Below are 15,116 nucleotides of genomic sequence, written 5' to 3' on the forward strand. Positions count from 1 at the left end.
ATGTAATTAAAAATTCCCTATACAGTGGTACCTCGGACCACAACAGCCCTGTTAATGAATTATTTGGTAGACAAACTCCACTAAACCGGAAGTAGCGAACTCTGCCGCAGTCTACGAACGGAAGCCGAACGGTGGAAGGGCACCAGCAGTGGGAGGCCTCATTAGGGAAAGCACGCCTCGGTTTAAGAACGGTTTTGGTTTAAGAACGGACTTCCAGATGGATTAAGTTCGTAAAGTGAGGTACCACTGTAAACTTATTTCCCTTAAAAATAACACTCCTTCAGCTAAAATCTGTATTCTGGAGATTAAAATTAGTACTCATTCGCCGGCCATCATTGTCACCACAGCCTGTCTTGTCCTCGGGGAGCTGGCTTCAGGCACCAGGCCCGTTGGCAGACCAACTCTGTGTTGCAAAGATGTCTGCAAATGCGACATCAATCAACCCCACCATGTGGAAATCCCTTGCAGATGACCACAGTGCCGGGAGACAGTCAGGTTATGCATCCATAGCAGTGACCAGAGAAGGAATAACTGCTGGCAGGAGTGCGGAGAAGAAACGCCATGGTGCATCCGCAGCAGCACAATCAGATGCCTCCATCTGCCCCAGCTACAAAAAAAATGTCTCTCCTATATCAGTCTCTGGCATTGTAACCTTCCAACAGTTTGACTTCACCCTCAAAGGCAGACACCTCCACTGTCTCCCAAGAAAGACAGATAGCACCTCTGCATGTCTGGATTAAGTTTCAATTTATTTTCCCTCATCTAGTCCATTACTGATGACAGACACTGGTTCAGAACTGACACAGCTTCCTTGGTTTTAGGAGAAAATGAGAAAAAAGAGATGGGAGTCAACAGCATACTAGAGACACTGAAACCCAAAAGTCTGGGCAACCTCTTCCAGGGATTTCATGTAAATGTTAAACAGCATGTGGAGACAGAAAAGAACCCTGAGAGAGGGACCCTGCAAGCAAACAGCCAAGGCACTGAATAGGAGTCCCCCAACACCACACTCTGGGTAGGAATGGAGACACTTTATAACTGTGCTTCCAGTACTGTACAAAGCACTCCAAGTGCAGTCACACTATAGATCTGTGTAACAGCATTATGGTATCAACAGCTCTCACTTCCTTTCCTAAGTTCTCACTTCCTTTCCTAACATGGATTTTGGCTTTTCCACAGCTGACACACAACGAGCCGATGTCTTCATCAAGCTTTGTACTACAACCACATAGCCTCAGTCATGGCCAGTTCAGATCCTATGAACTTTTATGTGAGATTAAGACTTCACACTTGCTTACACTGAAGTGAATTTGCCATTTCCAGTTTGAAGAAGTCCACCTCTTCTTGTTGTAATGACCCTGAACAATGTAGTATCTTTAGCAAATAGGGCCACATTTGGAGGCCCTTGGACCAAAAAAACACCCCTCATTTGGCATCACCATAAGGTACTTTTTGCATCTTCCCATAGATATGTGCCTAGACCCGAAGATACTGTTCAGATGCTCTCCTCTGGGCGCACCCACAAAATGAAGCAAATTGAGTGGCTTTAAAGAAAAGGGCTTTTTCAGTGGGGGCACACTGGTTCTAGAATGCCTTCAACAGAGAGACTCATCTGGTGTCTAGTTTCATTTTCCCAACCTTTCCAACTTAAAAAAAAATTGTTTAGTGCTTTAGAGATCTTTATCACTAGTCTCCTCTGTTGCTGGTGTTACGTTGGTGTTTTCTGATGATTTAAAAAAAAATCTTCTGATTTTATGTTCCTGAGGCATATAATAGTTTGTTATTTTGAATATTTTCTGTCCTCCACCCAGAGAACTTGGTTAACTGATGGTATAAAACAGTTGCAAATAAAATTAAAATAAACATATCCGAACAGGGGACCTCTGCCTTAAGGAACTTAAGAAATCAGGGTAATAAACCAAGATTGGATACATACAAGAATTACTAATAAAGTACTTTGTGTCATGTTTACTGTGCTAGTCACTCCATCTGATCACAAAGAAAATCTTTCCATTCATTCCACAGTTCCAACCTCCTACAATTAGATAAATCCTACCTGTTTTTATTTTAGAAAGCAGGAATCAGAGTGTATCTTTCTATATAAAAGGGGGGGGTGAGTAAGTTCCTAAACCCAGGGAGATAACACTCTTACAAATGGAAAAGCCAACATATACAATCACAGTCTTCTTTACCTCTAATGGGAGAGGAAAAGATTATACTTAAGGGTTTCTAAAATCCTATCTATGCTCCAGGACTAATCTGAAGCTACCAACAGGTCAAAATTATTTTGGACTGCTAGCACTGCACCTCAGGCTTGAAATCAAAGAACACAGATCTATTCTTATACAATTATTTTTGCAGTATTGCTCCTATGTGTGTCCTTCTTCAACCTTTTAAATTAAACACCTTATTGAATTATGACAACTCTTAAAAGATGTCACATTTTATAAAATAGGGAGATGCTCCAATAGTTATCTAAGCCGCAAGTTTCTCAAAGCAAAGAGGCCCTCTGCTTTATAATGAAAAAATGCTAGGTTCTTTTTGGAAAATAGCTGGATTCTGCAAACCACCTTATAACATCTCTTGATGGGGAAGCATATCTGAAACATTTGCTCAAGTTACCAGTTTTAAGCTATAAGCACTGGCAGCTGCCATTGCCATTTTGTCCAACAGAAGTGAGCTTAAATCTCCTTGGCACATAAAATTAAAATGCTATTGACAGATAGCAATATTTCTGACAAATGTTTTATTCCTAAAAACAAATGAGCAATTAAAAGAAGGCTCACATTTTTCACTGCTGTAACCTGAAGGCTGTGTCTTTGTTCTTTCCTCATGCGAGTTCCCTCCTCCTTTTAATGAAACACAGTCATACCTCAGGTTACAGACGCTTCAGGTTGCGTCCACACCGAACCCGGAAGTACCCAAATGGGTTACTTCCAAGTTTTGGTGCTCATGCATGCGCAGAAGCACTAAACCGCACTTTGCGCATGCACAGAAGCGCTGAATCACAACCCGCGACTGCACAGACGCGTGCTGCGCTGCGGATTGCGAACATGCCTCCCGCACGGATCACGTTCACAACCCGAGCGTCCACTGTATGAGTAGGCAAACTATGGTTAATGTTTGTATTCAAACCACAGTGAGCAAACTCACCTCAGTGTGGTTTCAAATTGTGATATTGTAAAGGAACAAGCTTAATAACAAAATCAAGATTTGTCCTGAAATGTGAAATGTTTTGAAAGCAGTAGAACTGATGTTCCACATGCCCAGCCCAAATTATGCGTACTAAATGTTGTATTTAAATAATTATTAGATGTTTATTTGCCTACAAATGATGATGCCACATGTCTTCTTAGGAAAAGCATCCCATTTTAAAAAACAAAAAAACCTTCCCTTAGTGAAACCACAACCTAGGAAAAGGAAAAAGGTAAAGGACCCCTGGACCATTAAGTCCAGTCAAAGGTGACTACGGGGTGCAGAGTTCCTCTCACTTCAGGTGGAGGCAGCTGGTGTTTGTCTGCAGACAGCTTTCCGGGTCATTTTGCCAGCATGACTAAACCACTTCTGGAGCAACGGGACACCGTGATGAGTGCCAGAGGGCATGGAAACGCCGTTTACCTTCCTACCGCAGCAGCACCTATTTACTACTTGCACTAGTATGCTTTCAAACTGCTAGGTTGGCAGAAGCTGGGACAAAGCAACCACAAGTTAACTGACCAAGGGTCCTTTATCTTTACGTTAAACCACAACATACCCTTGGCTAAAGCAGGATACTGAAAGATGGGGAAAGGCTCTCCTAGAGTATCTGGGTCCTAAATCATTTAAGGCTTTAAATGACCAGCACAAGCATCTTAAATTGGGCTTGAAAGTGGGTAGATTATATCAATGTAGATTTTTCAAAATAATTATGGAACAACTCTTTCTACCCCCATGAAAATTATTGCAACTGGCTTCTGTACTAATGAAGCTTCTAGATTGCCTTGAAGGGTAATATAATGCATGACAGTAATATAGGTTACCAAAGCCTGTCTCACCATGACTAGGCTATCCTTATCCAGGAACAGCCACTCTTGGCGAACCAGCTGAAGCTGGTAAAAAGCACTCTGGCCACCAGGAGCCCAAGTGAATGATAGATCAAGGAGTACCGTCAAAAGGCATACTTGTTCTTTCTGGGAGAGCACAACCCACTCCAAAGCAGAATGAATGCCAATTTCCAGGACACAAGAGCCACCCACCTTCCCTAACTCTCTTCCCTCTTCCTTCTGTTTACGTACTCTCTTCACTCCTTAGAGTACAATGACAGAAGAAAGGAATGCCAAATTGTTGTTTTAAGATAATATCAACACGTACAAGAGATGTGCACCAAGCCCCAGAGCAATATTTGGCTCTATGATTCAGTTGGGCTATTGCTGTGTAACTAGGTAATAGGCATAAAAATGGGTTCTTGTTCATTAGCAATTTTACTAGCTCAATAGGCCAACACATTCAGCAAATAAGCATCAGCTTGCCTAATAGTGCAAGATATTAAGCTATTACATTCTGTAACTAATTTATCTTAACCCAAATACCAATGAAAGCCAGCTGGAAAAGCCAATACATCTATGAGAAATCCTTAAAATATATTTAACAAATACAAAAACTATTAGAGAAACAATACATATGGGGGGTCAGGAAGCTTCACAAGCCATATTGCAAGTTACTTAAGCTTCTATATTTGCATTTCCCCCCCACAATGAGACACATTGTTTCTAGTACAATATAGTATAGTACAATATAGTGTATTTGTAGTTATGCTGCATGTCTGAGAACCGATTCAGAAAATAAGTAATAGCAACTTGTCAGTGGAAAGTCAAAATGAACCGATTTCATTAACCCAGTATTTACTGAGATAACCTTTCCCTAAATAAGAATTTTGATTACCTTTGCAGAGAAAAATAAAAACAAATCAGGTTCATGAATTCACTCTACTCTATATTGCAAAGCAGCAGTTACTGGAGGGAGATCTATGCTGTAACTATGGTTTGTTAAAACCAAATACAAACCAAACTGATTTTGAAACCATATCTTCCCCCACCCACTCCCCAAAAAACTGTCACACAGAAAGCAGCTGAAACCAGAATGCTGGATTAGATAAGATTAACTATTTTCCTAAGGCTGCAAACTAAGTACGAGACAAGAGATGATAACAAAGTTGTCGTCGCTCTGAACTAGCTTGGTTTGCTCTCACTGACACCATTACCAGGCAAAATCTGACAGGCATCACCTAGGAAGACAAGGTTCTGATTTCAAAGAAAAATGTAACTGAAGCAGTGGCTGAGAAGAAGAAGAAGATGAAGATGAAGATGAAGAAGAAGAAGAAGAGGAGGAGGAGGAGGAGGAGGGGGGGAGTTTGGATTTGATATCCCGCTTTATCACTACCTGAAGGAGTCTCAAAGCGGCTAACAATCTCCTTTCCCCTCCTCCCCCACAACAGAAACCCTGTGAGGTGGGTGGGGCTAAGAGACTTCAGAGAAGTGTGACTAGCCCAAGGTCACCCAGCAGCTGCATGTGGAGGAGCAGAGACGCGAACCCAGTTCCCCAGATTACGAGTCTACCGCTCTTAACCACTACACCACACTGGCTTTTGTACCAACACAAAAGAGCAAGGCATTTACAGTGAATATTCCCACTCCGCCTGGCAGTCACATTTTCAAGCTAGAAATGTTTGACAGTGAGTATCTGTCTTGTTTGTGGCATGTTCCAAGTACAGTCATCCCTTGGGTTACAGATGCTTCAGGTTGCGTCTTTTCAGATTGTGTCCCGCGCCAAACCCGGAAGTACCTGAACAGGTTACTTCCGGATTTCAGCGCTCACGCATGCACAGAAATCCTAATTAGCGCTTTGTGCATGCGCACCGAATCACGACCCACGCATGCACAGATGCGGCGCTGCGGGTTGCGGACGCTGCGGGTTGCGGACGCTGCAGGTTGCAGACGTGCCTCCACACAGATCACGTTTGCAACCCGAGTGTCCACTGTATCTGATTCAAAGATCCTCCATCACAGAGTTGCAGTGTGTTCAGAAATTTCCATATATGACCCAAGGTTAAATGGCCATCCCAATAGTCAAAAGCCTTCATGGTTTAAGCCTTTTCGGGTCTTCCCCTGAACTATGTACCATTAATATGTATGCTCCTGCAAATTCAGTGAAATCCTGTACTTAATTTAGCATTACACCATTAATCCCAGGGGATCTAGAGAAACAGTGTGCTAAGATAGTCAACATGAAATGAAAAAGAATATATCTAAAATGCCAGTAGAGATTCTTCTCAAAGGATTTATTTTTAAGGTCAGCAAATAATCTGCACTCACTTTAAATTACTTTCAGCGAAGGCCCACTAAAGACAATGGAAGTAGTTCATTTGTGCACTGAAAATGTAAATGTACAGCCAACCAAATAAAAATGGTCACCAACATGAGTTATTAGCCAACTAACATGTCAGCTAGTAACATGAGTTTGACCAAACTACGGGAGGCAGTGGAAGACAGGAGTGCTTGGCGTGCTCTGGTCCATGGGGTAACAAAGGGTTGGACATGACTAAACAACAAATACATGTTCACTCAGGTTAACCCCACTATATTCAGTGAGATTTACACCAAGGTGGTTGTACTTAGGACTGCAGCCTGAAATAATGAAGATGAACTAACAAATAAATGTTTGGGATAAAGAAAGAGCACATCATCTTACTTTCCAAAGCTCAAAACAGATCCTTGAATAATGACCTGAAAAACTCCTGAAATTAGTATTTCCCCCCCCCCCAAGGTCACAACTCAATTAAGGAGTTTCATTGAAATAATTATAAAGCTGATATGTTACATATTACATTTTAATATATTATACTGGTTTTAATATATTTATAGAACATAGATGTTTAGAAGTCATAGGCTTTACTTAAAAAATACATTCAATCAAAAGAACAGGGTACCCTTACCTGAAATTTGCTGTATAATGCACAAATCCAATTGCTCTTCTGGGTTTTGTTTTTCATGGCACATAACCTCTTTCACTGGCCTATTTAAATTGATTTTTTTTCACTACTTAATGAGATAGTGACACAGGGCAAGCATATTCTAATACTAAACCACCAGCGCAAAAACATGGATCATATGCATAATAAAAGTTATGACTGTTATATAATCCATTGATGCTACGCAAAATCTAGGCATGTCGCCTTGCTGAAAAGTTATGGGGATTAATAACTTGATCCTGCCCACGCTCACTCAGATGTTTTCATTTAATTTCGACAAAACATATATCAAATGTGCATAGGGCTTCAAGCTTGGTACAGATTTGCACAACTGTTTTTTTAGGGTGGGCTATAGATGTAGAAAACAGAGTTTTTCTGCTCCATGTATATTAAGCAGACACACAGTAGTTTCGTCACACTCCTAAATTGGCTCCCCTCATCATAGTGGGTTGATCAGTGTCACCAGAGAATGGACCTATATAGCAGGGGGGAGGGCCAGGAAATGAGCTTGAGGCAAAGCAGTTATGTTTTAAATGGCCACTTCTCCTAACCCCTCCTGCTCACTCAGCTCTCACCTCTTTAAATAACCACTTTCCCCTCTTGTTTCCTTTATTCAACCGCCATTTAAAACCCTGCCTTCTCTTTTGCCCCCCCACCCCCCAACCTGACTTCATGCAAATCCAGGATTGTGAAGGGGCACTGCAACTCCTCCAGTGTGGGAGCATATCCTCCAATCAGGACTGTGTGATGACAGCATTACATTTTTATGTATATAGGAAGACATTTAACTTCGAAAACCACCATTACTAATGCACTCTTCCTTACCTCATACGACCAGACACACTGAGTTCCACCAAACCGCCGAACACATCGGCCCACTTCCACATCCTCGTGAGTAGTGTACATTTCTCGAAGGCATTCACCTATATGTGGCACCATCCTCCTAAGAACTTCGCGGCTGAAGATCATCCCAGGTCCTCCCATGCAGAAATTCTCTCCTGGCTCAAGGCCCAGTTTTCCGAGTTCTTCAATATTTCCCAGTCCTGTCTGGCCCAAATAGAGAGGTTTACTGCTGTTCAGCGACCGAAGAAACTCTTCCAATTTTTCCCCTGTAGGAAAAAGAAGGGAGAGGAAATATTGTTTATGCCACACAATCAAGACATTCTGTCTTTCAACATTACAACTATAATCACTTGCTCTAACACAGCAATTACCTCTCTTCTGCTCCAACGAAATGAAAGAATACCAAGGCAAGAGGAAGACAACGATAGTAGGACTTTGAAAAACTTTCTACATGCTACTGGGGCCATGACTGCCTGGCATATTAAGTCAATGTTTATTTAGGGCAGTGGCTTACTCCCTAGAACCAGTAAAATACACTTCTGCTTCCCCCCAGTTGCATCCTCCTACACTGGATTTCAAATTCATGAGCAACCTTTTCAGGATCTGCAGTGGGATAAAGGGAATGGGAAGCCCCATTATGCAAGCAGAACTCTTCTCTGAGTTCTATGGATATAAACTAATTCCCAGATTCAAGAGTTAAGTGGCAAGCTTAAAATACACCAATGTCCGCCATCCACTTTCTCCCCACTTGGTTACTGATGCAACTGTACCCATTTTCCCTTCCTTTGTGACTGTTACCATCATATACACACTGTGAGTTTCTAGGCATTCAAGGGCCATTCAAGTGCCTGGGTGGAAGAAAAGCATACCTAAACTTAAAATAGTTCGGTGATCCATTTGTCCAACTGGATCCAAAATCAATAAAGGGAGGCAAGTAACTACAACAGTGCCACAAGAAGAATATGGAAAAAGTAGAGGAAGAGCCCAAGCAAGCAAAGTTTGAGCATGCACCTCTTTGATAAAATAAAAATACCGACATAGACATATATTTGGAAGACTGAGCACTGTATATGACAGTTTAAAATACTGCAAGTTAAAATAAGGGTCTATAACTATATACTTTCCTTAAAGTAAGTCCTACTAAAATCAATGGAATTTAATTCTAATTGAATATATTGAATTGCAAATTAAATTTAAAATAGAGGGCAATAGTTATATGGATAAATGAACTTTATAAAATCATTTTAAAGGGGAAGGGCCATGAAATGTAGCAGTGTATTAGCTTTACATACATAAGGTCCCAGGTTAAATCTCTGGCACCTCCAGATAGGACTGCAAGTCCATGCAGACAGTACTGAGTTAGATGGTTTGATAAGGCAGCTTCCTACATTCCTCTTTTGATACTGTTACAGGCTACCGCAACATCACTGTTGCAGAGCAGTGTTATAAACTCAGATACTGTATATACACTAGGCACTAAGTGGCTTCTTAAACCAGGGTTACAGTTGCCAAAACGGAATGCCTGGTTGCCATTTTGGGCGAGATGCCTCAAAGGTCATATTTTTCAATACAATATTTTGGTTCCTGAAATTTGGTCTGATTGTGCAGATCAAATAGCATGGGCAGAATTCTACAGGATGTGTTGCTAGTGTGTGAAAACAGTCAAGATCCAAGGATCTCCAGGCATGCACCTCCAGATGGTAGAGATGTTAGGCACCATCCTGGCACCCGGACATCTTCACTTGGTCACAAATGGCAAATAGCCAGGTGCAGTATGTGCCTAGCAACCTGGCAAATTTCAAAAGCTGCTGCAGAGTCCAATGTTCCATATCAAATTATTATTTTTAACATTTTTAAAAAGTTTAGCCTTGGTGTAGAAAGCAATTTGAATCATCAATAAGTACATGTTCCCCTGCACTTCCACAGCTGAATATGTTAACTTGAAAACTGACACTTGTAAGGAAGGCCATTTCATATAAGGAAACACTGTGTGTTTGTTTGTTTGTTTGTTTGTATGTATGTATGTATATAAAGAGAGATTATCACAATGCACACATTAAATGCTTTTTATTCTTTTTGCAGTGTAACTCAAATTGATCCACTTCATTACCAATTTTCACAGTCTCTTAACATCACTGGTAATATTGACCATTATTTGCTACATAATAACAGAGTGAGAACCTTAGCCATACTCAGAACATACCCAATGAAATCAATAGACTTGAGTTTCTTAAGGAAGTACTGCAAAACCTTTACTACTACTTTAAAATTTCTCCACTCAAGCACATACTCTCTGGATTTACAGTAATAAAACATATATACTGTCAGTAGCCCAAAGCTAGCTGAAGTCAAAGGACGTGCATTCCCATTTGCAACAAGCAACCCATCCATCCACTTCAACCGAGCTCAGGTAAGCATCCTAATGCACGTGGAGATGTGCATCTGGAAGTACATCAGCAATGTGCACAAAGGAAGGGTACTTATGCATGCAGATTCTGTCCTGATGAATCTGTATAAAGGTTTTCCACAATGCCCTGCTGCAAACCCAGACCAGGAATGTGACAAGCTGCCTATCTCTATTAAGAGCTGAAGAGGGGGACAACAACAAAAATGCACTGAATTAAGCAACAAAATAACATATACTTTTAAAAAAAATTACTTTTATATTTCTTACGAGGGAAAAAATATTTAAAGTCATTAAAGAACCGAAGTGTTTGCATTCCAGTTCCTAAGTTAAAAAGGACAGCGGTGGATAACCAACATGTAATGCTACCTGTATACTTACAAAGGGTAAGATGAGGATGGACTGCCACCCTTAGGTTGCAAAGCTGAGTGATGCAAGAAATTCAACTATAGCATACTAAAAAGCAACAACGTTTAATTCCTATCAACCCTAAATTAACATCTCCCTAGCATTTTATTTCACACCATGTAAACTAGTTTGTTTGTTTATCTCCCACCTTTTTTCCCTGACGGGGAACAATGATGTTTGGACAACATTTGACAGGTTTCAGCACCTTTTTGTTAACTTGTGATTAACTCTAATGTTAAAGTTCCACTAGGTTCTATGTGCTTTACTACCAGTAAATGAGCATAGGGTTGCAGCCCAAGACATATTGAACTGTGATTGTGTTCCTAGAAGGCTATATTCCCAGTTGATCATAAAGATCACAAAGGGGCATAGTTGAGCAAAAAGATGCCTTGGATCCATAACTGATATTGATATTCCTTGAAAAGTCTTCAGACCAGTCAATTCCTTTTGCCTTGTAACTTAAAGAAAGTTCCAACTAAAGAACAACACTGGTAACCAGTGCAACTGATAACATCTGGATGATCACACTTTGACCATTTGCTGTCTCTGCAACGCATAAACAGTTACTTAAGTGAAACTAAGAACTTTTTAACCACATCAGAGACTGAAGTGAATGCTTCAATCTTATTTCTAAGAGGAAATGTTATCAACATTCATTACTACTTATGGATGGAGGAAACTGATTATTATGCTGACAAGGACATTACTTCTGAAACACATACTCCTTCCTGCAATGCCCACAGATGTACAGACACCAGGATCTCAACATGTCAGTCGCACAACATGCCAAGTTATCTTGAAAGTCCAGTATTTGTTGTTAATGACATTAAAGAAATGTTTACATGTGGCTGAGTACAAAAATATTGCCTATGCTTTCTAAATCTAAAAAAGAGAGAATAGATTATGTATGGATGAGGCATCATATTCTTGTTTTACACCCAGTTATTGGCATGAATTATTCCTTGCACTTTCAACCTCTTGCCTTGTTAACTTCTCTTCCCTTCAGCCTGTCACAACAATGTATATGCCTCCTACAACTTTCTCTGTCAACTTCCAGCTCCACCTTGCAAAACTTTCTGAGACAATAAACTGGTTTGTCTTTATACTAACGCACTGGATTCCAGCTGTTCTGCTGGAACTGATCACAAACCTGCAAATCTTTAACAAGCTGCAAACATAAAAGCTTTCATGCAATTAAATACCACATCAGACTGTGTATACTGCTAGGAAGAAATCCAACTCATCCACCTTCTACCAGTATAACTTTTATAAATAGTCAAATAATAATACTGTACACAACAAAATAGTCCTAAAACTTCCTGGTTGTTGCCACAGGTCTCGCATCACACTTTCAAGCAAGTCACAATTTCTGTGACTACAGTACTTCAGAACATTTACTGAGAACATCACTGCTCTTGATAATATGTTAATGCAGGTAAAACTCCAAATTAGTAGAAATAATAAGTGAATGTGTGCATTTCTATCAATTAAGGCCAGAGGGAAGACTGGGTTTGTTTGTTTGTTTTCATCCCACACTGCAGGTGACTTAAAATTCTTCCACAAGATGGGCTCTTGGCCAGAGGGAAAACAGAGCCTAAAACTCTGACAAACACTGACAGGTCTAAGCAAAGTCCTGGAGTTTGGAAGGTGGGGCAGGGACCTGCATAGGCAGGTGTGTGCTCAACAAAACCACTAGGAATCCAGCCATGCTGCCACACTCACTTCTATTTTTAAAAAGGATCAATAAATGGCAAAACTTTCCAAGTTATTTATTGCAGGTAGGATGCAGCAGAAAGCTACCCAAAGCACCTGAAATTCAAACCAACTTGTTGAAACCTGATGCAACAAACTCGGCTTTGCAAAAAAATACATCTCAATGTGTTCCTTTTTGACAACTCTGCAAGGTAAGCCAACCAGAGAAAGGGCCTGAATAGGATAGGTGCTACACTTGATCACTTGTAGGTTGCAGCAGAAGTGCCAGCTTGGCCCTGCATCCGTGGGTGCCCAGGGCCGTGGGTGTCATGCAGTGTGCATGGCCCTGGCACTGAAATTTGCCCAACCCCTTCATGGGGAATTTGGTGGGTGCTTGGGCACCCAGAGTGCTGGCACCTATGGGCTGCAGCACAATCCTATTCATGTTTGCTCAGAAACACTGAGGTCAGTGAGGCACATCACTGCCCTAATGCTCAGGATTGCAAGACACGTGTAGGACGCCGCTCCAGAACAACTCCTAAAATGAGTGGCATCGAGTCTCCACTCTAGCACGCCCAGAAGGCCTGGTGGTCTACAGTTTCACACGTGCAGGCATCTACCAAGACTTCCTCAGTGGTGCGCCCATGCACTCTGCCCATGCTCAGGTCTGCCTTGTTTCACCATACTTTATATGGTTGTTCAGAGCTTAAAAACCCAGGGAACGTCAGCAGCAGGTCCCTGGGCTCAGCCCTTCAGCCCCACTGTCCATCCATAGGGCTGCCATACGTTCAGATGCACACATAAAACAGCTTGAGCATCATTTAGCAGGCCAAATGACAAATCTACTTCACACTTGCTCCAAAGAACATACAACTTGCATTACAAATTTCATGTTCATAAAAATATGGGGCAGCCATATGTCTAGATTTTCAAAGACATCACCGAGATTTCAAAGGCGGAATTGACTTTGGGGGTGGGGGGATTTCTGAAGTCAATGAAAAATCATTATTATTAATTTTTGGTGGAAGCTCAGCAACTTTTGGACTTTGTCTTTTTAAAAAACTCAACAACTTTTGGGGGTTTCCTTTAAAAAGCAGCTCATCAACTTCGGGTCTTCCTAGAAAAACAACTCAACAACTATACGGCGACCCTACCCATCCCTCCCCTTTTCACCTTTGATGTAGACGTCGTCGTCGGCGCGCATGAACCACTCGTAGGCGTCCAGGTAGTGGTCGTGCATGTACTTGAGCATCATGAAGGATTTCTTCTGCGGCGGGTACGAGTCGTCCACTCCGGGCAAGGCGACCACGGGCAGCGGCCGTTCCCCCCTCGAGGCGACCGGAGGCACTGAGCCTTCGCTGGAGAAGAACTCCACCCGGCCGGGGATGGAGGCGGCCCACGTCCGCTGCGCCGCCAGCGCGCGGCTGCCCAGGTACTTCTGCGCGGTCATCACCCCGACGTAGAGGAAGCGGCCGCTGGGCGCGCAGCCCGGCGCGCCCGCATAGTCCCCGCTGCCGTTGTGGCTGCTGCTGCCGTGGCGCCCGGCGCCTTCTTCCTCCTCTTCTTCCTCCTCCTCCTCCGCCTCCGGAGGCGGCGGCGGCGACGGGTCTCCTTCTCCGGCGGCTGCCACGGCGAAAGCGGGCGTGGGCTCTCCCTCCGCGAGCGGCGGTTCCCGCCTCTGGTTCTCCCCTTCAGCAGCCTCAGGGCGCAGCTGCCTCTTGTCCCCGGGAAAAGCAGCCGCGCGGCCGTAGAAAGCGCAGAGGCGGCCGCCGACAACGCCGACGCCCGCCCCGGCGGAACTCACGCCGCCGCCGCCGCCGCCTCCTCCTCCTCCGCCTCGCCTTTTCCTTTCGCTCAGCTCGGCCACTTTGGGGGCGACGAGCCACGAGGCGACGGTGAAGCCCAGCACCAGCCCCAGCGCCACGCTGAGCCACGGGCGCCGGGAGCGCGCCGCCATGGTGCTGGGCGTCCCTCCCGCCCGCCGAGCTGAGGGTCCCGCTGCTGCTGCCGCCGCCGCCTCCTCGCCGTCACCACAGAGTCCGCTTCTCGGCGCGCAGCTGAGGCAGAGGAGGACGAGGCGGGCGGCTCCGAGCGAAAACTTCTCTCCCGCCGCCGGCGCCGCGGAGGCACACGTCGGGCTTCGCTGGCGGCGGCGGCGGCGGCACCTGGTCGGCGCCGGCCACTCCCACGGCCCGGCCTCCTCCGAGAAAGGGCGGCAGAAGAAGAAGAAGCAGCCAGCGAGCGAGCGGCCGCTGCTGCTGCTGTTGCTGCTGCTGGAGCCGGGCAGGGAGGCCGGCGCCGCCGCCGCTCGCGCCGCCTAGCTCTGCGCTGCCGGCCGTGGATTCCGAGCGCCTCCCTCAGGAAGGAGCGGCTACAGCCAGCGCCACTCCCACGGTGGGAGGGGGGGTGTTGCTGCTACACGAGACTCCTCCGCAACGGCCTCTCCGCAAGGGAGCCGCTTCTTTCCCTCGGAATGCCCAGGGCTGCCATACGTCCGGGTTTTCCGGGATTGCTGTTATTATATTTCATTATTTCATTATTTATATATATATATATTTATAGAGAGAGAGAGAGTTTCTATTGAGTTTTCCATTTTCACGTCTCACACCACAAACATTTCCCATCATATTCTCTATATTCAATTTCTTCCCTCCTCCTCCTTCCAAGGTTCATTTCATCCCCAATAGTTATAGTTATAATCCTTGGGTTGCCATCTGATTTCATTCTGCTCCAAATTTGATTTTAAGCTGAATTTTAATCGAT

General features: G+C 43.7%; 1 protein-coding gene across 1 annotated transcript in view; it reads right to left on the reverse strand.

Moving 5' to 3' along the window:
- CHSY3 (chondroitin sulfate synthase 3) overlaps positions 1-14,310 on the reverse strand; it is an 89,066-nt gene extending 74,756 nt beyond the window's left edge. Inside the window, exons 1-2 of the mRNA XM_035100028.2 lie at positions 13,527-14,310; positions 7,832-8,115 (exon numbers count right to left, since the gene is read on the reverse strand). Coding sequence (XP_034955919.2) covers positions 7,832-8,115; positions 13,527-14,310 — 1,068 coding nt within the window. The remainder of the gene's footprint in view (positions 1-7,831; positions 8,116-13,526) is intronic.
- Between the last annotated feature and the right edge of the window lie 806 nt (positions 14,311-15,116).

This window comes from Zootoca vivipara, chromosome 11 (assembly GCF_963506605.1).
Source record: "Zootoca vivipara chromosome 11, rZooViv1.1, whole genome shotgun sequence".
NCBI classification, from domain to species: Eukaryota; Metazoa; Chordata; class Lepidosauria; order Squamata; family Lacertidae; genus Zootoca; species Zootoca vivipara.